The 27,022-nt window shown below is 44.1% G+C and overlaps 1 protein-coding gene across 9 annotated transcripts in view; it reads left to right on the plus strand.

The window, feature by feature from the left end:
• Positions 1 to 27,022, plus strand: part of PLEKHA7 (pleckstrin homology domain containing A7) — a 185,199-nt gene that overhangs the window by 59,694 nt on the left and 98,483 nt on the right. The window contains exon 1 of one of the 9 annotated variants that reach the window (XM_048485548.1): positions 6,811 to 7,113. The exons of the other annotated variants lie outside the window; for them this stretch is intronic. Coding sequence (XP_048341505.1) covers positions 7,034 to 7,113 — 80 coding nt within the window. The 5' untranslated portion in view covers positions 6,811 to 7,033. Of the gene's footprint in view, positions 1 to 6,810; positions 7,114 to 27,022 lie in introns of those variants that run through there. 9 annotated transcript variants of the gene reach the window in all.

The following is a 27,022-nucleotide window of genomic DNA, read 5'->3' on the forward strand; positions in this document are numbered from 1 at the left end:
GCATCTACCCTCGGGCCACCTTAGAGACAATAAGCTTGGTGTTGGAGGCTCCCCTGCCGCCTTCTGGCCCTTGCTTGCTCAGTTCTCCCTGCTCTCGGAAGCCGCCAGTCGTACAGGGCCCTGGCTGCTGTTAGACCTTACTAATATTCGTCCGCTGGATCCGCGTATTCCTCCCGGCTTATTAAAGCCGCCAGTTTCACCACCCCACCTTTTGAGTATCATCAATAGCTCCCTTGAGTCAGCGCGAGTTTTTCCTGGTGGGTTGAAGGAGGCAGTGGTCCGCCCACTCTTGAAAAGACCATAGTTAGATCCTGGTGATCTGGCTAATTACCATCACGTTTCGAATCTTTCGCTTCTGGGGAAGGTAATTGAGAGAGTGGTGTTGAAGCAGCTTCGGGGTTTCCTGGAGTGACACATCGGCTTTTTTTGATCCCTTCCAGGTCCGGTTTCCGTGCTGGGCATGGACGGAGACTGTTCTCGCCGCCGCCGCCACAGATTTGCTCCGCTTATAGCACCAGACTGAGTATGCGGATCGGGCGCTGCTGGTTCTTGTTGTAGGATCTAACCGGGTGAAGCGCTTGATGTGGTCGATCACGACCTTTTGACTCCACCGCCTGGCCGCCTCTCAGGGTGCGCAGTGCACTGTCCTTGAATGGATTGCCTTTCTGCTTCTCTGGGACCGGACGCAGCAAGTGTGGTGTGGGGACCAAGCGATCTCGGAAGGTGCTCGCTTCATTGCGTGGGTGCCCTCAGGGAGCGCTGGGTTGTCCCCCACTATTATTTAACATCTATATGCGCGACCCTTGCTCAGTTGGTGCGGAGTTTTGGGCTGACGCGGTCATCAATATCGGCTCATGACACTCGGTAGCTCATTCTGTTGATGGAGGGGGGAGTGGCTTCACGCCCCTGCGGCTCTCCAGCATTGTTTGGGGTCACGTGGCTGGTTGGTTGAAACAGAGCAGGCTGAAACTGGAATCCATCGGGAAGACGGAGATCCTCTGGCTGAGACCGCAATAGGTTGGGAATTTCCAGCCGCCGGTGTGGGAGGTGCGGGCTTTATTGGCACCAGCCCTCTCTGGTCTCACGTAATCTGGGGGTCCACCTGGATTCGCCTCTTTCAACAATGGAGACCCAGGTGGCCCATATAACCTCGGGTCGTGATTCTACCATCTCGGGCTCGCCAGGCCCGACGGCTGGCTCCCTTCCTCTCCCTCCGCTGACTTGGCTTTCACTGTGGTCCATGCAACGGTCACCTCCAGGTTAGACTCATTGCGTAACTCGCTTCTATCGCTGGCCTTCCCTTGCATCTGATTCGGGAGATTAAAGATGGTCCAGAATGCAGCGGCTGCTGCATGCTTACAGGAGGTGCCATGGGAGAGCATATTACACCTGTGCTACGCCGCTGCATTGGTTACACAATTGAATACCCCAATCATTTTCAAGGTGTTGGTAGTTAACCTTTAAGGCCTTACGCCGCCTCGGAGCTCCTTCCGCATCTACGTGGACCGCCTCTTACTTCATATGTCCTCGAACCGGGTCTCTGCTCGGCAGAGGCCAATTTTACTGGTGATCCCTGGCCCCTCCATGATACGGTTGGCCTTCACCCGGGCCAGCTGCAGCCTTTACAGCTCTGGCCTCAGCCTGGTGGGAACGCTTCTTCCTCCAGCTGTCATTCCTCCGGGACCTCGCTGAGTTCCCGCAAGAGGGCCTGCAAGACTGAGCTGTCCACCGGGCCTTTGGGGAGACTAGCCGTTGATAGGGCCCCCCTCCCTCCCTCCCCTTCTTTTCTTCTTTGACATCATGAAGACCTATAAACCCCCACTCTGGGGCTTCTGTGGGAATGATAGTAGGCGCCATCTGGAACTAAATTATTAATGCTGCATTTTAATAGAGTAAGGTTTATTTTTATCAGAGCCATCCTAATTTATATTTATATTGTATTTTAATTGATTGTGCTCTTTATATTGTTCACCGCCCTGAGTCCTCCGGGGGAGGGCGGTCTATAAACCTAATAAATAAATAAATAAATAAATAAATAAATAAATAAATAAATAAATAAATAAATAAATAAATAAATAAGCATTATATTTATTATGAAAAAAATTAAAGATTGTTTAAGTTGTTTGAACAAATTAATGGTATACATGTTGAAGGATTAACATAAATTATAGAAGCATAGGTGGGGTTCTGACCCAGATATATAAATGTCTCTTGAAATGCATTTGTATGAAAAAGCTGTATTTTAAAAAAAGTAGTAAAAACTTTCTCAGAGTGACATACCTTCTTTTTATGTGGAAGGTGTACATTTTCCTTCACATCTGGCATGTCTGCCATACATTCTTGGGATAGTTCATTCCCTAATTTTGTTCTGTTAAAAGTTATGACATTTATGGAGAGTGCATGCATAATCATTATTAATAGGAACCAGGGACTCTTACCATTTGCAGCACTAAGTTCAATCAACAATTTTTTAAAATGACAATAACAAAAGTTATTACTGGAGAGTCAGTGTATTGTAAAATTTTGAGTGTTAAGACTAGGAAGACCCAGCATTCAAATTTCCAGTATTCCATGGAAACTCACTGGGTGAGCTTCAGCTAGTCACACACTCTAAACCTAATCTACCTTACAGGATTGATGTGAGAATGAAAAGGGATAGAGAAAAAATGTACACTGTTCTACAGTGCAGGTGGAAGGGCAGAGTAAAAATGCATTAGGTAAATGTGGTAAAGCAAAATTTCTATTGAACAGAACGTGATCTGATGAAAATAACCCAACTTGCAGGGAAGCCTGAAGAGAAGAATCAAAGATCTGATCTACAGCTCACAGATGGCATGGCTCACCAGCTGACAGTCTAGAAACGTTGCATCTGGCCAATTTAGGTTTGCATTCTTAATTTCTGGCATGTAGCTGGAATGTGGAATTATTTTAAATTATGTGCAGTTACTTGCTACTCATTAATCCTATTTAGATCTATAAGGATGAGTATTCTTGGAATTCAGAAAAATGCACAACATATTTGTACGGCAATTTTCAAACTTATCTTTGGTATGACATTTTTTTCCCTTGAAATTTGTTCTTCTGGACATAGCTTAGCTGAATTTATTTTTAACAAAGATGTTCAAGAGCCGTAGGCCAATAGACCTTTGGGTTTTCCTTAAACGTTTTGATATCTCTTTGATTAGTGTGGGGTTTTTTGCCTGTTAAACAGTGACAAATTTTACTCAGCACTGAAGTTTTTAAGTAGCTACTGATGACCTGGAAATGAAAATTTTTTTTGGTGTGTTGAATAGACAAGAACCATGATTATTGCCTCAACTCCCAAACATCAGGTACTTTCCTTTCTCATGTATGTGTCTTTACAACTGTCATAGTCTCTGCATCTATTGTGAAGATTTATGTCTGATTAAAAATATCCCTCATTGTTGTAAAGTCTTGTCAGAGATTTACATTCACTTCAAACAGTATACCTGGGGATTATGTATGCCCTGGTTGCAGCAAAACCGTACAACTCATAGAGTAGGAGGACTAACAGCCCAATCCAGAGGGCACTGTGGCTAGGGACAACATTGCTGCTTTGCCACTGTATCACTTCCAGAGGACTTTCAGGTGACTCAGGAAGGCATGCAAAACACATAAAAGACCTCTGAAATGGACTTATGCTACATGGCCTACAGCTTGGGAGGGACATGTTCCCAGACAGAAAACCTGGTGGAAGCCGAATAAAGTCAGCACCACCCAGGGGAATCCCCCAACCCACCCACAGTCATTCCAGCATCCTTTGTTAAGTCTGCGTGGCTCTGGAGAAGGCAGTCACTTCTGGGTCGAGTGCTGCACAGATGTGCAGTGCCTACTTGCCACCCTATTTGCCCTCCTCACCAGCATACGTGCTCTTTGCTCCACCCCTGGATTGGATTGTAACGTATTCTTATTATCTTATTCCAAGCCCTCTTGGAAGTAAAACCTATTTCAATCTTCATAGCACAGCTTTATACCAACTTACACATATGTTGCTCCACAGTCCAATGTGCATAGCATCTAGAGTTATCAACTGTGGCTTGGGAAATTCCCAGAGATATGGGAATGGTATTTGTGAAGGCTGGACTTTAGAGAGGGACCTCAGTACGGATATGATAGCACATCCAGTGATGACGTGTTCAGGTCAATTTCAGCTTCTCCAATTCCTCCCCTTCCTGTGAAGTCACTTCCTCCCACTAAGATTCAAATGTTAAATTTCCCACCTGAATTTTTCTTCTCACCACATTACCTGTAGGCTTCTATATGCATGTATTCTGTGTTCAGTTGCCCTAAATAATTTGGCCAATTGCTTGGGGACCGTGGGGAGGTGGATGAAGCAGCTGAACAGCCAGCTGAAGTTGAATCCAGTGAAGATGAAGGTCCTGTGACTGGGCCAGGGGATGCAGAGATAGGGTGCCATATCTCAGCACTTGATGGTGTGCAATTAACACCTAAACCATCTGTTAAGAGTTTGGCTGTAATCCTAGATCTCAGGTCACAAATGTCTTCAGGCTGGCATTTTTTAATCTTTGCCAGGTCAGACAACTGGCGCCCTACCTGCCCCACCCTAACTTCAGTACAGCGATCTATGCAATGATCACCTACAGATTGGATCACTGTAATTTGCTGTAAGCAGGGCTGCCCTTGGCTCTGATTTAGAAGCTCCAGTTGGTTCAAAATGCAGTTGCATGGGTCCTAACAGGGACATTGTGGAATTGCATATTTGCATTGTGGAATTGTAATTGCATATTTAATTGCATTGGCTCCAGATGGAATACCAAATTCATTTTAAGGTTTTAGTTTTGACATTTAAAGCCCTAAATCTGGGAGCAGCATATCTCAAGATTGCTTTTCCTGATATGTCTCCCAGAGAGTGTAACACTTTGCTAGTAATAACCTGCTAGAGGTTCCTGACCTGAAGAGTGTTCACCTGTCCTCAACTAGACCAGGGGTTTCTTGGCTCTAGCCCTGGCTTTGGCCAGGTTGAATGCTCTGTCAATATCACCAGTGCCCTGCAGTTCTTCAGGACCTTCAAGACGGAGTTGTTCCACCAGATCTACAGTTGAGGGCAGCAATGGATATGTTTCCATCTTAGCTGGGCTCCCTTTCTTTCCCTTCCCTTGCTCAGTTATACTGAATTTGTTTAGGATGTAGGGTTTTGAACATTCTGAGTCATTCCATCTTTGGTTTGACCAAGCACCATCTTTATATTTTTTATATGCTTTAGTATATTATTGTCAATTACTGTATTATAATTTTATTGTTTTTATACTGTGTAAACTTGGTGTGGCATGGGAGAGTGGTATAAAAATCAAATAAATAAATAATAGTAACCCTTTGATCCTAAATATTTGTACTGATATAACTGGCTTCTACCTAGTTAGGTTCTGTTTAGATATTTTTATGGTCATGTTCTTTGTTTAAATGTTTAATTCATCATTCTATTCAAACTCTGCTTGCAGCCTCCTAGTTATTTACCTGATGCTACATTTTTTGATTATTTAAAATAAGTATAACTTAGCACTATAATGGTTCAAAATTTTGCTGAATTTAGGACAACGTTATGGATTTGTTTGTATCATGTCTCTCAAAGTCACATTGGCCCTTTCCACACAGGGCCAAAAACAGCGGCCCAGGGACGGAAAAACACTGGTCCCTGGGCAGCTGTTCGCACAGGCAGCGCTGCTGCAACGCAGCAACGCCGTCCTGTGCGGCCCCGAGTGGCGTGAAGGCGCCGTTTTCCACCTCCCTTCCCAAGGGAGGTTTTGGGAAAGCGGTGACTTCACCATGCCGAAGGCACCGCTTTCCCGTCCCCCCCACTCACCTCGTCCTCCAGCGTCGGTCTGGAGGGCTGCTGAGACCCACCCACGCTGCCCTCCAACCCCTGGAGGACGAGGTGGAGGACGAGGTGAGTGGGGGGGGATGCAGGTGAGTGGGGGGTACACAGAAGAGGCAGCTCCGTGCGGAGCCGCCTCCTCTGCGCTGGCCTTCATGCGGGGTCAGCCGGGACGCACTGACCAAGCATCTAACGTTTCTCTCCACCGCATACTCCCTGGCCGGGTGTGGAGGAGTGCCCTTTCTGCTGTGCGGAAAGGGCCATTCATTGGCTGCAGAAGGTATGACAGAAAATGAAGCAAAGGAGTTTGAGACTGGCCTGTGTGTATTTGACCATGCTTTCTGATTTTTCTAGTTCAGTATTAATTTTATTTTCCTTTTTAGAGACACATATTTAATAGTTACTAGATGATGTTTCATTTTAACCTCATTTTATCCTTAAACAAATATTTTCAATGTGATTTTACATAAAATGGAGTATTTTTAAAACTGGTAATGAAGCAATTTTAAAAACTATGGTAATAAATTTATGTACTTTGAATTCTGACATGTACTTTGAATTCTGTGATTTGCGGAAATATTAGATGCGGTTGATAAAGCAATGCAAACAATGCTGTATGGTTCAATTTTTTTGAATCCAAAAAGGGAATTCAAGGTCATGTGTCTTAGTATTTCCAAGGGAATCCTAGACATGGAGATAAAAATCATGTTTCAACTGCAGTCTTGATCTTCATTAGCTGATAGGAGGGATTTGCAGCATTGGCAATAAGTTCTGCTCGTTGCTGGCTGGCTGCCAAGCCAGGCTGCTGTTTAAGATACCAGGTCTGTAGCTCTTTTTCTTTCCCTTGTTCTCTCTCTCTCTACAGCATTACATACCTTGTTTTTAATAGAAGAATACAGGGCAATGTTTTGCATTCAGTTGGATAACAACCTTTTTCTTATTTTGAAAAATATACATTTGTAATTTTGTCATATTTGTGGAGGGTGTTGGTTGTGGAAATCTTTGCTGTTGAGGAAGAAGCAATCAGATATGCGGTCAGAATGTTAAGACCTGCTCATAGTGTTCTTGGTTTTTTCCTTTGGCTCCTGAATGATGCCGTACTGATGCGTGGCTGGAGGTATTTTTAATATTCCAGCTTTAACATATGGAATGTGAAAGAGATGTACGTAGTTCCAGTACATGAAAACAATGAGGAATAAGGCTGAATATTCAAACTCTGTTTCTCAGCCGGAACATCCATTCTTCCAGGTGACATGCAGGTATGTACATGTTTAGGTTTTTGATGTGTCGATATATATTCAGTCTTGTAAAACTGCATTGTGGTGCCTGCCTTGCTAGTGGCAATATGAACACTTGCATGAAAACACTTCGAATTGGAGAACAAAGGCACTTCTAGTGATAAAATCTTCATAGGTTTTTCTGTGCTAATACCTCATTTTTAAGTGTTTCTTTTTAAACATTCTTATCACGATAAGTTTATGAATGCCCCGAATCTTGTGAATGTGAGATTGTTTAGAAGCAGGGCTTTTTTATCTGAATGTTGCATTGCAACACTGACGTTGGTCGGTTTGTCATGCTGTGGCAAAGATTATGTTGTTATGCTGTTATCATGTTTCTGTTTTTCTTTAAATCCCTGTACCCTGTTTATTCATAAGAGACATTATTCAGTTAGTTGGGTAGTGATTAACTTGATTTACTATAGGGCAATAAAGGTGTTGAGCATTTATGCATATGGACAAATGGTATGAAGAATGATTCTTAGTTCTTTGTGTTTTCGTATTCAATATTCTCTTTAAAATACTCTGTCCTGTAACTTTTTTAGGCATGTTGTGGCAAGGGCTGGCGATTGAAACATTTCTGTTAAATGACACTTGTCTTTTGCTGGTGACTGAACTGTAATACAGAACAAATAAGAGTTAAACAAGTTTGCTTTTGACCTTTCATTAGCAAAAGATACTGAGTTTCTGGCACACCTTTCTAAAAGAATGCAGTCTTTATTTACTGTGTCTAAATGTTAAGCAACTGCTTACTTTCTAGTCTAAGAATGACAAAAGGAAATGAAATGACTAGAGTTGTCAGAGTATCTGTACAATTACTCATGTGTTTGCGGAAGAGAGTAGGAGCACAAGTTAATAATTGATGTGCCCAAACACTGACAGCATATCCAACAATAGGATCTTAGATATTTGAACCTGTGCTAGCTTCTGTTACGTTTCATGATGGAGGCACAGTAAATATTGTATGTGGTTCAGCTTTCTGTTCATATTCCAGTTGATATATTCTGTAGACATTAAAAACTCTTCTGCACAATCTTGAATTCACTATTACTCTGGTAGATTTTATTGTTTTTTTACTTCCCTACAAAGTCAGAATGGTAAATCTGATGTATTTAATTTGGGTCTCAATTAGGTATGCTTGGACAGGTTTTTTTTGTAGGGTATCCTGGTTACTAGCTCTCCTGAAGTAAAGATAGGGAAAGAGGCATTTAAACTAGCTTTGGTAGTGTTGCAATTTTATAGCATTCTAAAGTCAAACAATGACTAGGTCTTGATATTGATCTCAAAGCTGTGGTAAGCTTACTGTGTGGCCCCTTTGGCAAGCCTGATTCTCAGCCACCCTCCTTCTACCTGTAATACTTGGGGATAATGGGATATGCCAATCTTGACACAGTTCTGAGGATTCCAGCAATAAATTATACAGTGCACTTTGATCACCTTGAAAAAGTGGGTTCAGTTTAAAGAGTTGTGAGCAGTGCAGGGCTTGAGGAAACTCAAGCCCTGCACTGTTCACAACTCTTTAAACTGAAGGCTTTTCCTTCTATTCCAGGGGGTCCTCATAAACAACATGGAAAGCAATGTGGAGCTCTGCAGTGGGAGGGGTAAATTTAAAAAATTGTCCTAGCCAACAAAAGTGCCACTATACTGCCCTTTTTGGTTCAACTCTGTATAAATAGTATGATGATAGTATAGCATTACTATTAGTAATAATGATGGTGTAGAGCCTCTGTAGATTTTGTGGCAAGGAGGTAGTCAGAGTAGTGTGAGCTGGTAACCTGCATTTGCATCTGCAGTGCGTGCGCTATGCAGGCAGTGATAAGTAGAGCCTAGAGATTACTTATGCAAGTTCCTTGGCAAGTTTTCTAGTACTTTTGGTTACAATGAAATATCAGTACTGATAACTCACATGAGTTGAATAACTATCTTGTTTCAGCTTTGTGCTGTATCAGGGCACTTGTTAAAGGATGTGATAAGGTATAGTGGAGTCTATTTATTCTCTTAAGTCACTATATATATATTTAGAATTTTACTAAAGACATAACTTTGCCTCTTATGCTGAAATCATTGGTACCAGTTTGGAAGACAAAGATTCTTCTGCATTATCACAGCAGAAAATTTAGAAGATATATGTGTACCCATCTCCTACAGTCCACTTGTATCATACCATATTTGTTCTTGCCTGTCCATGCTACAATACCACAAATTGCCTACATTCATTGGCTTTGCCATCTCTTTCCACTTCTAGTTCAATCCTTCATTGGGAGGTGTTTCATGTATACATGGCAGAAGGGGCCAAACAAGCACTATACTATCTCAGTTTCATATAAAGTTACACTTGTTTGAAATCACTGAAGGTATAAACATGATAGCATTTGCAGCCCAAGGCAGAATTTGAAATTTAACCTTCTCTCCCAAGTAGAAAATAACATTTTCATCTGAGACTCATTCAGGCAATTAACTTTTACAAATTAAACTGCTGTCAATGCTGAGTCATATAGCATACTCTGGGTAGATGAAGGCTTTTGATGTGAAGTGAGGGGGAACTGTACTTTGATCTATAGTTATCTGTATATTTAAATCTTTTCATTTTACCCCATCAGTTAGTAAAAGATAAAGTATTTTATGGGGCAGTCCTAAACTGAGTTACAAACTAGTTCCATTGACTCTAGCAGATTGTAGAGAACAATCCTAAGTAGGTCTACTCAGAAGAAACTTCAGTAGGGCTTATTGCAAGAAAAGAGTGACAAAAATAAATAGAAGCAAATCTTGTTAATATACTGGTAATCTGGATAATTTTCAGATGCTGTTTCTTTTTGTCACTCTTTCCACATGTGCATTCTGGCTAAACACATGGCAGGTTAATTTATTTCTTCATATTTAATGATAATACCACATTTCCCCTGATATTTGTTCTATTTTCATTAACAGGAAGCAATTACAGTTAAATCCTAATCCGGAGTTCTTTGGCAGCCTGGGATGGTGCTGCTGCTGTATCACACCCAGAGGACTTCTAGGCGGTGTGGGAAGGCAGCAAATTCCAGAAAATCCACAACCACCTAAAAACCCTTCATTGGACAAAATGAACTTATGCCACCCTTTCAGGTTCCCAGCTCAAAAACCCGGTGGAAACTGACTAAAGTCATCTCTACCCAGTGGTGTAGTGCCAACGGGATGGGGGTGCGCGATGCCCCAGGCAGAGCCGCGGCAGAGGCGTGGACAGGCCATGAAGGGGGTGTGGTGGGGGCGTTCCGGTCAGGGGATGGGCAGGGGCGCAGGGTGCGTGTGCGCACCGGGCGCAGTTTCCCCTCGCTCCACCTCTGTCTCCACCCCCAGGAATGCCCCAACCCACCATCAGTCACGCCAGCATCCAGATTTAAGCCAGTGCAGCTCCGTGGAGCACAAGCACTTCCTGGTCAGGCACCATGGAGTTCTGTGTCACCTGCCCATATCCCTGTTTGACCTCCCCATCGGTATAAGTTCCACTTACTTAAGCGGGGTGGTCAAATGCAATGGTGTGACCCCAACTGCCAATGCTATATGGGGCTGTTAGAAATGCTATATTGGGCTGTTAGAAATAAAAAGGATGGAGTTCAGAAATACTAATGAACTTTGCAAAGAATGCTGCAAACACATTTTAGCAATTGGATTAAGATGTGATAACATGTCTGGGACAACACAACTTTTATCCACAGTGCCTTATCCTTGTGTATATTTCCATCAGTATAACACTTCGCTCATTGCATAAGCAGATTTTTTTAATGTATCTAGTATATATTTAACTGTTCATTTTGTGGCTTCTGATTTTTGTTATAATTCCATTTCTGTCATGCTCAACATGACCTAGTGATTCTTGGTAATTCATGTCTAGCGAGCTCCAGTGACAGGAACCCCATGACAATACAGTGTGCCTGATACATTTGTCATACTACATTTGACACCATGATTGACATTTTACTAGTATTTTAGAAAAAAAACTTGTAGGGGGAAAATTCTTTATTTCATTTTAAATCAAATTGTTCTACAGCTTAAGCAACAAGAATGTAAAGTAAAATATTTCTCATCCAATGTAATGTTCATAGCATTGGATTAAATGGGAGAAAATCAGTATGTAGCAGGATGATACTGTCCAGTTTGTTCACCACTGGCTTAGTAATCCATTGAAGATTAATGTGATACAATCACTTAACTGACGAACTAAAAGATTGATTTTGAGGAAAAGCTGGCTGACAATTAAAAGGAGAGGACATCTTTGATGTTGACAAAATATACACTCTTAATAGTCCCATGTTTTAAGAATAATTTGCTGAGCAAGAATGTACTGATGAATTTAAAAAACTCATTTGCATATATTAGTTTATTTTGTTTTTATTTAAACTTTTAAATCAAATGTGAGATACAATATTGTGTTTGTTAAACTAGTGTTTCTTAGCAGTGGGAAGAACCACCTCAGGTTATGGTGCCTTCAAAAGCTAAAGTATGAAATACAGGCTGGCGAATCCTTGAACTCTTCCTCCAGTGTGTAGCAGCCAAGACCTGAGACGGCCAAACGTGTGTATATGTTTTTTACCAGGGAACCCACTGGCCCCCTAGCCAGTCTTCCTCTGTCTCCCTCTGCTTCTAGACGCAATCTCCCCTGACTGAATCTGAGGACTGACGCAATTTGTGTGTTTCACAAGCTGCTTTCAAAACTCTGAAATCTCCCTCTTTCCATGACAGACTTTTCCTGCTTTTGTATGAGCCAGTTCCTGGCTACTGCATCTCAGCCAGCTAATCAGGTTGCGCTCTGGTTAACTCTTGGTGCTCCTGCTCTGGCTGAACTGCACCTTCTCAAATTAACCATATAAAAGCCTAATCCATCACAATCACATTAGCTGTTTTTCCTGCTCTATCACACTGATGTCTCATGTTCAGTTTTCAGACCACCTGTACCACCTGTTCTCTTGGATGGTTTCAGCCATCTTGTGGGGTTTTCTCTCTCGACCAATAGGTAGGCAGGAAAAGATTCTTGGTCCCGCCCTGTCGTCCGTTGCCGCCAACTTGCCCCAGTATCTTTTCCTGCCTCGTAGGTAGTGCAGCAACTTCGTCAGGCTCCGTGCTAAATCTTCCTAACTTTACCTCAGTGTGTCTTTTTGTCTTCATTGTGATTCCTTGTTCGTGATCCCTTGTTTCTGTCCCCACGCCTCCCCTCTCTCCCCTGGGAGCATCGGTGTGATCGAAAACTGCGCGCCAAAATCTCCTCAGCAATGGCGACGGCGCCATTTTCTCTGGAGAGGGAGGCCTTCTGCAGATCGGCTGCAGAAAATACCTGGCCTCTCGGGCCGGAAGCTTCAGCCGCCTCTCATCGTAATGAGTTGGGCTGAGTCGAGAGGCAGGGAGTCCGCGGCGGAACGCAGGGGAAGACTCAGAAGCTTTCCCCGCTCTCAAGGCAGCGCCATTAACGGGCGCCGCTGCTGCCTTCAGCTTCGAATTTCTGCTCCGGGTTTCCGCCGGAGGCTTAAGGGAGAGCCGCTGTCGCGAATAATAACGGGCTCTTTGGAACAGGCCTCTCGGCGCAAACGGAATCTGCAAGGCCCCGCGCTGGTCTGCCCGCCTCCTGTTCCTACTAGCACCGGGCTTCAAGCAGCGTAACGAACGAAGCGCACCGCAAGCCCATATCGCTATCAGGCAAGAGCCCTTGTTCTCCTCCGGCCCCAACTAGGGTGGGCGACATCCTCGCAGATTGAGCCAAGTTTCCACCAGTTGGTGGAATTAATGCGCTCCTCCATTGGAGAGGAGAAGTTTAATCACCAGTTCCATTGGACCTTGGGTGGAAGTCAGCTTAGGCCTTGCCCGGGCTTCTAGGTCACCCTCGGCCGGGCAGGGAGGGGTGTCCTGTTGGCGCCCTAACATTTTGGACTCTGGACATTAGTGATGCTCAGTGAGGGTGGTTGATCCAGACTCAGACCATTTCTCTGACTCCGACAATCAAGTTCCTGCTTCAGCGGAACAAACACATCGCCTCGTTCAAGTCTGAACAACGGGCAACCCTATTAGCAAGAACTATCTCCAGCTTTGATCTTCATGGATTCAGCAGAAGCTGAAGACCCCTAATGCTACCAAGCCCTTCTAAGCCGACAAAGGCGGCCCCAAAGGGCTTGGCACTGCCATCTTCGCCGAAGAAGAGAGCTGCAGTTTTTTCCACTCCCCGAGTCATTCGAAGGAAATTTAAAAAAGAATAATCAGTCCAGCAGCTTAATAGGGGGTTCCCTCAAATTTTCAAAAAAATTTTATATTCTGGCCCCAGAGCACTTCTCCACAACTTACCTATTAGGACCCCTCTGGTAGATCGTCCAGTTCCTGCCCTGCACTCAGGGGGCTTGGTCTGTTGTCAGGACGGTGAAGGCAATTTTAAAAGATGCCATGGATAGAAAAAAGCCGACGCCAGCATGCCAGAGTGCATCGGAAGGGCATGGCCATGGCGTTGTGAATACTGGCTCCTGCAGCCACAGTCTCTAGGGCCACCATCGTGTGGCTACAACGCCTTTTGTCTATTATCCCCCCCCAGGATCAGGGCATCAGGGAGGGGGTGGAGAGAGTGATGATGGCTGTCTCCTTCTTTGCAGACGCCTCCTTGGATGCTTTTTTAACAACATCGCGCATCATGGCTTCTGCATCTGTAGCTAGGCGGTTGCTGTGGTTAAAACCGTGGCAAGCAGACAACCTGTCTAAAACGGTAGTGGCCAGCTACGATTTCCAAGGGGGAACCTTATTCGGAACACAATTAGACAAAATCTTAGTGGAGACAAAAGACCACAAAAAGACCATGCCCAGGTCTGTTAGATCTGACAAGCCTAGGTTCACTCCTAGGCAGTCCTTTCACTCCTTTCGGGCCACATATCATCCTCAGAGGGACAACAAAAAGTCCGGCTGGCAGGGTCACAATTCCTTTCGTAGAAGACAGGACTTTAAGGGTCAGAGTAAGTCGGGAAAGCCCTTCAGATCCTTAGAGTTCCTTTCCTGGCCCAAAGACAAATTCATTCCCTCCCCCATGGGATCCCAACCAGAGAAGAGGGACAGGTTGAATGCTGCAATCGTGCACCTGCTTTCCATCAAAGCGATAGAACCGGTGCCAATGAACCAATACGGCCAGGGAATTTATTCCCACTTTTTTACTGTCCCCAAAAAGAATGAGGACACCAGTGCCATTCTCAATCTCCGGCACCTCAACAGGCACCTGCGAAAATTCCGCTTCAGGATGGAATCTCTCAGGTCCACGGTGGCAGCAATTCAACAGGACGACTACCTCACCGCCCCTTTAGATCTGAAGGCTGAAGCGCATCTGCAACATTCCAATCAATCCAGCCAGCCACTTTCAGCTTCCTCAGATACTCTTGCTCTGGGAGACCGTCACTTCCAGCAAGTACGCCGCTCTCCCATTTGGGCTAGCCACAGCTCCAGAGAGTTTTTACCAAAGTTTTGGTAGCCTCGGATAGCCCTTCTACGCAGCAAGGGCATTCATATTTACCCTTACCTGGACGCACCTGCTTATCAGGTCCAGGTCCCAACTCCAGGCTCCTCCAGCTGATGTCAATGATGGTCCAGAGGGACACTTCCAGAACACTGAGGTTCCTGAAGTAGAGCTTGCAGCAGAAGAGCTTCCAACGCTTCCCTCCCAACGGATGGAAAGCACCGAACTCTAATCAGCACTACGTCCTGCACCAAGTAATCTGTTTGTGCCCTACCACAACAAGGTAGTGACCAAAATCTGGGAGGCCGTGTCGCGAAGGTCATACAAGAAGAGGAGCCAGCTCCCTGATGCACCTAGCAAGTTTGTTGGGTCTACTCATGTCTACTATGGAGAAGCTTAATCCAATGGGCAAGGGGCTCCACTGGCCAAGCAGCCGCTGCAAGCCTGCTTCTGAGACCCTTTGCCGCTCCAGGATCGTATTCAGAGAAGAACATCGCTCCTCTGTCCTTGGGACACCTCCGCGGTTCGGCACAGTGCCTCATATGCGGTGAACGGCCAAGTCCAACCTCACCAAAGGGAAGTTTTTGCACCCCAGAAGAGCTTCACATATTTTCAGATGCCAGCCTGTCGGGATGGGGAGCCAAACTAGATCTAACCTTACCTGGCTCTCAGGGGACCTGGTCAACTGCTCTAAAGTCCCTCAGCTACCCATCAACGCGTGCTTGCTAGAAATCGTAAAAGCAATCTTTTGGCATTACAAAAATCTTTTCCGACATCTTCTCCTCCGCACGCATGCGTGATCATCCACACGGACAACATATCGAAGCCAAATGCTACCTGAACCATCAGGGGGATCTCGATCGCCCACAGCTGCACAAGGAAGCATTCCCTATCCTTTTGTGGTCTGAGGACCAATCTTGCGTGTCGCTGGAGAGGCCTGAACATGTGAGAGGATGTTCCTGAATGTGGAGGCGGACCGGCTCAGCCCAACCCAACTCTCCAATGCCGACTGGAAGCTCAAGCCGGAAGTTTTTTCAAGAGATTGCGACCAGGTTCGGTGGAACCAGTGGGATGATCATCTTTTTGCTCTCCCTCTTTCAACGCAGCAGATGGGACTGCTTCTATGACACGGTTCTATCATCCCAGCGCAAGGGCTACCAATGCTCTGACAGCCCCCTGGCCAGGGGGTCTACTTTATGCCTTTCCACCTCTACCTCTATTACATCGGCTGCTCCGGAGGGTGCAGACAGAGGGGAGGGAGGTCATCTTGGTAGCACCGGACTGGCCCAGGAGGTCCTGGTACTCAGTTCTACAACAACTTACCATCGCCCAGCCTCTGCCGCTGCCCGTGACACCGGACTTGCTGTCTCAAGGCCCCCTCTTCCACCAAGATCCAGGGTGGCTCAGGTATCCAATGGGTCGTTCCAACGCAATGGTGCCCTGAAGTGTTTCCCTGTGCAGTATGTGTGCTTCTTATGTTTTGTTACACAGATGTAGAACTCTGTGCTTGTCCTTGTTGAATTGCGAAATGTTCATATTTCCACTTTTACATATCTTACATACCTCTCCTGCCCTTCCTTGGTAGCCAGCCTGTGACACTTAGGACGAAAATACATGATATGCCCAACACATCAGGTCATGGACGTCGCTCATGTTGGCAGTATTGTGTATTTTGACCCTTAGTGTTCCTGGGTAAAGGGAATGTACAGGGCTGATTGAAGTCTGCATGATAAAAGCTCCAGAAATCTTGAACTAGGCTAAAAACTGAGATAAATTTAACTATTTTACCCTAATATGATAGACTGCCAGTTTCTCTCTGACTCTATTTCTGTAACAACTTGAAGAAACTGTATCACTAATGATCAGTCTTCCCCACAACTACAGTTTGATTTATTTGTGAACGCTACAACCTTTTGTTTACCCCTGGGGTCTTACGTGAATGGACAAGATTACAGCAGGTTAAATAGCTGGGCAAGGGAGTAGACAAGTGTCTTCTTAGCACAGTAGTGGCAAGTGTAATCAACATCAGTTATTTACCACATAGGTGGCTAGTATCCTGTAAATTACCAGACATTAATAGGCAAATTCATAATTAAATCTTTGGCCAATCTGTTAAGTTTTCCTATTGTCAGGATAGAAGTATTTAGATGAAGACGAATACTGCAATTCAGAGTCCAGTGCCTTTTTGGATGGGTGGCTGGACTGACCATATTGGGACTGGCCGTATTGGGAGCAGGGGACAGGGTGGTGTTGCTTAAACTGGCCAACTCACAGTGGGCTCACAAGGATCAATCAGGGGCGTGGTGGGGAGGCTACCTGGAGACTAGATCAGGAGTGAGGGGTGACTGCCTGCACTGGCAAGCCTTCAGTGGACTCACCAGACCACATTAGAAGTGGAAGAGTGTGATGGACTGCAGAGAAACTTGTGAGCTTTAAAAGTGTGCAGCCATTATTGTTACACACAGAGTGAGGCATAGATGCCTGGGAACAGGGAAGCTACCTTATTGGCTGAGGCAACCCTGCACTCTGATTGGGAAAAAGATCTGATGCATTGAGAGGGAGAAGGATATGTAAAACTATCTGAGAAGCTTTTGGAAGGTGAAGTTCCTAAAGTAAAGAGTTATCTACCTTATTTAAGCTCTTAATATAATAACTCTGAAGAAAGTAGTGGCAGTCAGTGTTTGATGACAGCCCTGTGTGCTACAGTGGAAAGCAAATATGCACAGACTAGGAGAACTGGTGGTTTGGACCCAGGCTGAGGGGCATATATATAACCGAGGGATAGATCTTCCAGTGAGTGGAAAATGACCAATGACCAGTTAGTCTGTTATATTGGGGTTGCTTTATTTTCCTCTAAAGAAAATATGGTTACTATTTTTACTACGATGTTTATTTTAAGGGTTTTCTATATGAGGGCTGAGTGAGGGTATTAAAGTTAATGCACCAAGCCTGACAGACCTGTGTGTGTGAGAGAAGTAATCCATTATTCAGAGTGCCATCCCACATATAATTTTATGTACCATCTACACAACACCTGAATTTACCATCTACACAGACTGAAAACTAAAACTGAAGAAACTTATTTAAACTTGTGGCTGAAAACAAATACTGCTTCTCTGTCAAAGATCACTGTTTTAAATAAATATTTCTGCTGCCTTATCTATTTTTCTCCAAGTTATTCATCTCTCATTCCCATGTCCTTGTTAAATAAATCTTTTATTCTACTGTAGGCGTGGGACATCTTGATTGGGTGTCTTCTCTACCAATTGCAGAGAGGCAGGAAGTACTAAACTTTCTTCTCCATGTAGTTCCTGTCGAGGTCAATTTACCTCAGTATTCTCCTGCCTCTGCAGAGGGTAGACGTGTGTTTAAGGCTCTTTCAGAACCCTTACCATTTAGTGTTCCCTTGTCAGTCTGTTTGTCTGTTTTTGTGTACTGTTTGTTTGTGATACCCATCTGTGGGTGGGTTTAGACAGGCGCTAGGGTAGCTTGGTGTTAGGCCTTAGCAGGGAACCTTGTATTTTTAGCGCCTAGGCGCTTCCCGCCTTTTTTGCCTCAGCGCCATTATGGATGCGAGATCCTTCTCGCCAGAGAGAGAAACCTTCACTGGCTCCTCAGCGGAACGCACACGTTCCTCTGATTTGGCCGATTCCCAGCAGAACAGCGGGGGAGGTGCAACGGCCGCCAGTGCTCTTTCAAAGAAGCCGAAGAAAGGAGGAAAAAAGACCGCGAAAACCGATCAGGCGGAGGCTCCGCCTAAGAAGAAGCGCGCGGATTTACAATGGAGCTATGCGCCTTCCCAGGGCGCGGCCCAAAGCGGTGGCTCCACGGCCGACTCCTCCAGCCTTCCCAGGGCCTTGGAGCAATCGCGTCCATCGGCAGGTGGCGCAGACAACGCAGAAAACAGGCAAGTAGCAGGGGCCCCGGAGGGAGGCGACGCGATTGGAAACCAACTAGCTCCAGTTTCGCAATGGATGAACGCTCCCCCTGCCGCTTTCGCTGAATTCCTGAGCAATGCGATTGAAAAGGCAATGGATGCCAGGGATCAGCGTCTTGCTGCCGCCCGCCCTCAACTTCAAATTCTACCTCCTAGAGTCTCCCATAGGCCCCCCAGGGAGGACCATGGCACTCAAAGGAGGGACCCCTTATCCTTCCCTGAGGGAGAAGAGGAAGGGTTGTCTAGCATAGATGGAAGTGATGGGGAGGATAGATTCTCAGACACTGAGGAAGTCATGGAGGAGGCTGCAGAACAATCTGCACAGTTTTTTAAAGTGGAAGAAATCCAGTTGTTAATTAATAAAACGATCTCCGCCTTGGATTTGCGTGATCCAGAGGATGCGGAAGAGCAACCAATGCCATCCTCGGCCCACTTCAAACAAACCTATAAAAGGATATCCAAAGGGCAATCTGACATACTTCCCCTCTGACAATGAGGGTGCAAAATTCTTCCCAGTGCCAGAATGCTTCGTAAAAAGAATTCATAGGGAGTGGCTGAACCCCACAGCACACAAAGGTCTGCCCACAAATTTCAAAAAGAAGTACCTAATGCCCCAACAATTTCATTTGTTACTCCAAAACCCTCCTGTGGACCGTGGCAGTATTACATTCTGGCGCTCTGGTAGCGAAGGAGGGAGAGGGAAATATTAAAGATCCCCTCGATAGAAGGTCGGAGGCAGCTCTCTGCAGGTCTCATGAGTGGTTGGCGGCAGCCATTAAAACTCTAACATCTGCCTTCCACCGTGGCCAGAGCCACTATGGTATGGCTTAGAAGACTGCTGGAAATGATTCCATCCGAGGCCCGGGGCATTAGGGAAGGCATTGAACGGATACTCATGGCCAACTCCTTTATAGCTGACGCCACCTTCGATGCAATGGCTCTAGTGGCACGATCACTGGCTTCCAACATGGTGGCTAGACGTAATGCCTGGATTCGTCCGTGGCAAGCAGACACCATTTCCAAGCATGTGGTAGCAGGGTATTCATATTATGGAAGGGCATTATTCGGCAAAGAGCTGGAAGAGGTCTTAGTCCAAATGAAAGACAACAAAAAGACTATGCCAAAATCCGTACGAGGCCCTGATAAATCTGCCAACTCTCCCAGATTTACCTTTCGGTCCCACAAGACTCTTCCGAGGACCCAGCGTGAGGGTAATAGACCCCACTGGCAAAATAATCACTCCTTTCGAAGTTACAAACAACCCTTTAGGCCATACAACAAACAAGGGAAACCCTTCCCTAACACAAAAAACAAGCAAGGACTGCAGCAGCATTCCGGTGGGAGGTCGACTTCAAAGCTTTCAACCTGTTTGGCAAGGCACTCACGTAGACAGATGGACCAGGGAGGTGGTTTCCTCGGGATACGTGATAGAGTTCAATACCATCCCTCGCCACCACGTGATGTTCTCTCCATTGTCGACAGATCCCGTCAAAGCCGACAGGACCTTGAAAGCGATCTCTCACCTGTTGCAGATACAAGCGATAGAAAAGGTACCGCCTCTGGAGAAATGGTCAGGAACATATTCTCACTTTTTTACAGTCCCCAAACGCAATGGGGACTGGAGGGCCATCTTAAATCTGAAACGTCTAAACAAATTCATTCGAGTCCCCAAATTCAGAATGGAGACCCTTTGATCGATCACCGCCTTTCTACGTCACGGCGATCTGATGACCTCTCTAGACCTAACCGAGGCGTATTTGCACATCCCGATACACCAAGCCCACAGAAAATTCCTTCGATTTGCGATTCGGGATCGGCACTTCCAGTTCAAAACCTTGCCATTTGGGCTAGCCACGGCCCTAAGAACCTTCTCAAAGGTACTTCTCGCCCCGGTGACACTGTTAAGAGAACAAGGGATCCATATATATCCTTATCTCGACGACCTTCTAATTCGGTCCAGGTCCGTCTCTCAAGCTCAAGCTTGTCAACACTGTCCAGAAAACTCTATCCTGGCACGGATTTATCGTAAATTTAGAAAAAAGCTCCACGCTTCCATCTACAAGGCTAGAACACCTAGGAGCCATAATCGATACCACCAGGGACTCTCTGTTTATTCCAGACGAAAAAATCAAGAAAATTCAACTGACAACTCGAGAGTTGATGACCAACAAACGGCAATCTCTTCTAAAATTAGCAAGTCTCTTGGGTCTATTCATATCGGTAATCGATCTACTACAGTGGGCCAGATTTCATGCAAGACCGCTTCAACGCTTCCTTCGGGCGTACCAAATGGACATCATTTGGAAAAGGGACCAGAAGGTCTCCCTACCTCTGTCGACTCGTCAGAGTCTTCTTTGGTGGACGATTCGAGCCAACTTGGTCCGAGGCAAGCGTTATCTACACCTGAATCGCCCACAATTGTTCACAGACGCCAGTCTCCTGGGATGGGGAGCCACGCTCAATCAAGAAGTGGTCCAAGGCAGGTGGTCCGAGGAGGAATCGAAGATGCACATCTTGCCCTTCAACATTTCCTACCAGAAATTCGTCATCACCATGTGATCATCTGGACAGACAATGTAACAGCCAAGATGTACATCAACTATCAGGGAGGATCCAGATCCTCCAGCCTCCACCGGGAAGCCATAAAGATTCTTCAGTGGGCGGAACTGAATGTAGCATCGTTACAGGCTCTGCACATCCGAGGAATCCAGAATACCACGGCGGATTGGTTAAGCAGGCAAAAGATATCCGAACACGAGTGGCGTCTCGACCCGCAACGGTTCACTCAAATCTGCGAAGTCTTAGGTCATCCAGAGGTCGATCTCTTTGCCTCTCGAGACAACACGCAACTAGATCAATTCATGACTCGGTCCTACCATCCACAAGCCGTGGCAACGGATGCTCTCAACGGACCTTGGCCAAAAGTACTGCTTTACGCCTTTCCTCCATTTCCATTAATACCCCGTCTGCTTCGCAAAATCATCGCAGAAGAAGCATCAGTTATTCTGGTAGCCCCGAGATGGCCCAGGAGACCGTGGTTCTCCACCATCCAAGAATTGGCCATATCACCTCCTATGACCATCCCCATCAAGTTCAACTTGTTGACTCAGGGCCCACTGATACATCCGGACCCAGAATGGCTCAACTTGACCGCATGGCTCTTGAGCAGTCTAGCTTGATAAGGAAAGGCTATTCCAAACAAGTGACTCAGACCATACTAGTGGCACGACGGCAGTCAACCATCAGGATTTACAACTCATCCTGGAAGGCGTTTGTTAGATGGTGTCGCCGTAAACATACAGATCCAGAAGATCCATCGTTCTCCTCCATACTTGAATTCCTACAACACGGATTCGCCTTGGGACTTAAGTGTTCCACGCTGCGTAGACAACTGGCAGCTCTTGCGACAGTTATTCCAACAATAGACGGTACACCGATTACCAGACATTCAGACATAATGAACTTTTTAAAAGGTGTCCGCCTTTCACAACCAGCGGTGGCACACAGATTTCCTTCCTGGAGATTACACGCAGTTTTGTTGGCACTTACGAAATCTCCTTTCGAACCCATACAAACAGTGAATTTGAAATGGGTGCGGATGAAAACCCTATTTTTGGTTGCTATAACATCTGCAAGACGGGTGTCAGAATTACGGGCCTTGTCGGTAAATTCCAAATTCTGTGTGTTCCACAAAGATCGAGTGTGCCTTCGCACAGATCAGACATTCGTACCTAAAGTAAATTCTGACTTCCATATTCGTCAAGAGATCGTAATCCCAAATTTCCTGCCAAATCCTAGTCATCCAAAGGAAAGAACTTGGCATACCTTAGACGCTAGGCGAGCTCTGAAAGCTTTCATCATTAGGACAGAGACTTTGCGTAAGACTGAAAGTCTATTCATCAATATAACACCTCCTAATGTCGGATTACAAATGTCGAAAGCTGCAATAAGCAACACTCTGAAAGCGTGTATCTGTGAGACTTACAAAGCATCAGGTCTCCCTATACCTCAGGGAGTCACTGCTCACTCTGTTCGTAACGCAGCCACCAATGCGGCCTTCCGCAATCAAGCGTCGGTGGAGGAAATATGTAGGGCAGCAACTTGGTCCTCAATCTCCACCTTTATTCGACATTACAAAATTCAATCCTTTTCTTCAGCTGAGTCTGCCTTTGGCAGAAGAGTGCTGGAGAGTATTATCGGGGACTGATGAAACCCACCCGTATTCGGGACACTGCTCGGGGAGGTCCCAATCAAGATGTCCCACGCCTACAGTAGAAGGATCCATTGGATACTTACCGTGAAGGGTCTTTCTACTGTAGGCTAGTGGGACATCTTGGCCCCCCCTGGGTATCTATTAGTCCCCGATTGAACTCTTCAAGGGGTCCTTGTAGTTGTATATATATTTTTTCATTCATATTCGTTAGTTGTTAGGGTTACTGTTGAGCCGAGATTTGTCTCCATGTTGTATTGTTTGTTACTGTTATGTTCCTGTCGTTAACCTACTACTGTGACATGAAAGGATACTGAGGTAAATTGACCTCGACAGGAACTACATGGAGAAGAAAGTTTAGTACTTCCTGCCTCTCTGCAATTGGTAGAGAAGACACCCAATCAAGATGTCCCACTAGCCTACAGTAGAAAGACCCTTCACGGTAAGTATCCAATGGATCCTTCTGTTTACGTTATCGCTGCCTCAGCATTATTATTTTGGTGTGCCTTATAAAATGGGTTTGCTAATGAAGTTTTTAAAATAACAGGCTTCTTTTACCTCATGAGAGTATAACAGGACTGAGGGAAAGTGCTTTGAATCACCAAACACTACCATAGTAGAAGCAGTTCAACCCCTGAGGTGGGAAAGGCGGCAAAATGTGACAAGCCTGGCCAGTGAGCTGTTTCCACGCTTGAGTAATTTAGGAAGGTGTGGGGGGAGGTCTGTCCAAAGGGGGGGGTGCCTGAACTGGCTAGCCCACAGCAGCTCACCAGGCCAGATCAGAAGCAGTGAGGGGGGTTTGCCTCAACTGGTTCATGGACCTGATAAGCCCTCTTAAGGGACTGGATCTGACCTGCAGGCCACATGTTAAATATGTTTTTCTAGAGGCCCTGTTCACTGGCACAAAAGGAAATTGATTTTACAGATGATCGCCAAAAAAACATTGGTTGCATGTATATAATCTGACCTTCTAAAGTGAGCAGGGTGGTAAGACACTGAGCTAAAAGAGTTCAGTCTGGTGCAAGTTAAATGATTTGCAGCCAGAATGCAGTGATATTAAAATATGACGTTTGGATTGTAGTGTATTTGCTTTTCTCCTTTCCTCCGTGTATTTTGCTCCCTGACTTCTTTTTGCAATGAAATATGTCTTTACTTACTTTTTTTTTTTACTACTTGGAAATAATACGATAAAGGATACACGCAGAAACATTCACACTTGGTGGCGAAAATGGATTTAGTGGAATTACATGTATGTATAGGTCAAACTTACTAGACATTACCTGTAAAAGCATGTAGTGTTATCCAGGCAGTTTTTTTTGAAACCACTAAAGGTTTGCTGGCAGCTATTATTACGCACGTTTAAAATCTGTTGGAGAGAGCAATTTAGAGCTGGAAAATATCAAGCTGAACAATTGTTAGATACCCCTTCTCTTGTGCTAGATTTTCATGATGATTGACTTAGTGGGCATTCAAGTTTTTAAAGGGCGATCAGAGTATTATGGATCTTCCTGTAACATCTAGTTTGCTACAGATTTTTGTATTCATTTTATCAAATCCATTTCTCAGAAATATTTTAAAACAGATAATAGGTGTAAGTTACTTAAAACTTGAACAAAGTAAAACAATTGTAAAAATTAGCATTATTATTAACATTACATATTTTATTCTTGAAATCATAGTGTTTACTTTCTGATTTATAGGAACACTTTGTTAAAATGGTTCATTCATACAGTAGATTGGATGATAATAATTAAACTATCCATTGTCTTTGTAGTCAGTAGAAGATCTTTGTTTCCATGGTGCTATTTGAGTGACAGAAAAAACTAAGTAACTGATTTCAGGAATAATTAAAACATAATGAGAACAATTTTCAGGATAAAATTGCAGATTTCTTCATAATGGGTTTTTTAAATGTCACACTGATGTTTTGATTCTTCTAGAATACTTGAGATTTTATTGTTTTATTGTGAGCTCACATAGAAGCTGTAACTTTCCTGATTTCTTCATATTCATTGGGAAGAATATGCATAGAAAAACAAAATTGCTAATTAGGATAAACAACTATGAAAGCTCATTTAGAGGTATCTAGAACCATTATTTGATACACAGCAATTAGTAGATTCTAATGTACATTGTTAAATGCTTTCACTGCTAAAATCAACTGGCTTTTGTGAGTTTTCTGCTGTATGGCTGGTCTGTTTGTTTTAGCCCTTATGTTTTGCCCACATCTATGGCTGGCATCTTCAGAGGCATGTCATGATAGGAAAACAGACCATTCCATGCTGTGCCATGGAAATAAATACATCTTACCATTTTTCCATGTCATGCCTCTGAAGATGTCAGTCATAAATGCAGGTGAAAGGTTAGGAGCTAAAACTATTAGACCACAGCCATGTAGCCCAGAAAACCCTCAACTGCCATCTCCATACAGTTAAAAACTTTATCTATTGTATCTGTATATCTAATGGGAGAACTGTGACTCATTAGTAAAGTGCATGCAGAAGGTCCTAATCTCCTTCTGCAGCATCTGCAGTTAAAAAGAATCTTTGGTAGCAGTTGCTAGCAAGAAATTTTGTCCTGAGATACTGGAAAGCTGCTTCCAAGTAGAGTCTTTTTAGTTAGATGGATGAATGGCTTGATCTTTGTTGTATTTTCCTCTAGCTTGTTCTTTGCTATTCCATTATAATGGTTTCTTTAGTTTTCAACCTCAAAATAAATACAGTGGTTGGCTTCCATGATCCACCTTGGCTCATAACTCCTTAGCTAGATTTCTGTTTGCCAACTTTACTATTGAGAAGTTCTTTTAAAAGTAAATTTTATATTGTTTTGACATAATATTCTGTTCCAGTTAACTACAGTTTCTTGTTTTAATAAGCGATGTCTTTTCTAATTTTGTAATTCATTTTTTATTGTACCATGAAGATATGAATGTGTCTTTGAAGTTAGCAGGTCAGCTGTAGAGATGGAAGAGGCTGCCCCAAACAATTTTTGTATCAACTTTATGTATATAAAGTTGTGAAATTTCTTTAAAACATTTCCTTGAAGTTATAGTTTGATTTTTTTCTGCCAAAATTGATTGAACTTTAATGATGAAATACGCTCTTGAATAGGAAGAATTAATATACAGCATTCAGTGTCGCAGAAAATGTGACTTCTTCCACGATAGTTGCCATCTGTTGTGACTATAAAACTTTTTATTTACAGATCAGCTAGTTTCTTATGAGATGTGCATATCTCAGAATTCAGCTTTATGCAAAATATAACTTTATTTTAGGCCACTGTGTTGAAGTGGTGATGGACCTGGTAAGTTCTTTGAATAAAGAAACCACTGGAAACAGGATATAGGTATGATTTTTTAAAAATAGACTTCAGGTTTTGAGCTGTGGGTAGTACTACTACTTCTGTTACAAAGCTAAGTAGTAAAAATGTAAAAAAAGATGGACACTGTAAATTGCTGATAGGTTTGGGAGCAAAGGAATCAAGTATATGGAGCATCTAACAGAGCTGAGAAGAAAGGGCAACTGTCCTTGCAGTTCTCCTTTGGACAGCTTAAGAAAACAGGTGTGTTGGATCAGATCAGTGTCCCAGCTAGTTCATCCTCCTTTTTCCCATAGTGGCCAACCAGATGATCCAGAAAGTTCACAAAGCAATGCCACATAGGCCAAAGCCTCCTTTGCTGTTGAACTTAACTAGTATTTTAGAGGTTCCATTTAGCCATCATGGTTGAAAGCAATCCATGCTAGTAGTTACCATATCCTGTGATAAGTAAGGAATGTAATTCATATGTTACAGAAGTTCTTCACACAATGTGCTTCAAATGTCTTTAGGAATGCACTGATAAGCTTCCTGGTGGAGATTCCTGAGATGACTGTATATGTGGAAAGCTAATCTCATGCACGATGGTTCTCTTTTTGTGTAGAATAACTTATGTAACTTGTTAATGTATCCCTAACAAGAACTCTAATTGCATTGTTGAAATGAATATTCAAGTTAAAAACACCAGTATGTTGTTAGCTATCTTTTCTTAAAATGCAGATTGTTTACATTCCATCAGCCTGTTGAGATTGACAGGACAGTTTATTAGTCTATCAGTGCCTGAATTAAGATTTGTTCGTTAATGGATTTATCCCTGAACTGGTCCAAGATGCACCTTTTTCATCTCTGCTTTCTAATTTTTTTCATCTTTGCTTTCTAATTCCTTATTTTGTTATTTACTTATTTTAGAATCATAGAATCATAGAGTTGGCAAGGGCAATCAAGTCCAGCCCCCTGCCATGCAGGAACACACAATCAAAGC

The sequence above is a fragment of the Sphaerodactylus townsendi genome, linkage group LG02, assembly GCF_021028975.2.
Source record: "Sphaerodactylus townsendi isolate TG3544 linkage group LG02, MPM_Stown_v2.3, whole genome shotgun sequence".
Classification (NCBI taxonomy): Eukaryota; Metazoa; Chordata; class Lepidosauria; order Squamata; family Sphaerodactylidae; genus Sphaerodactylus; species Sphaerodactylus townsendi.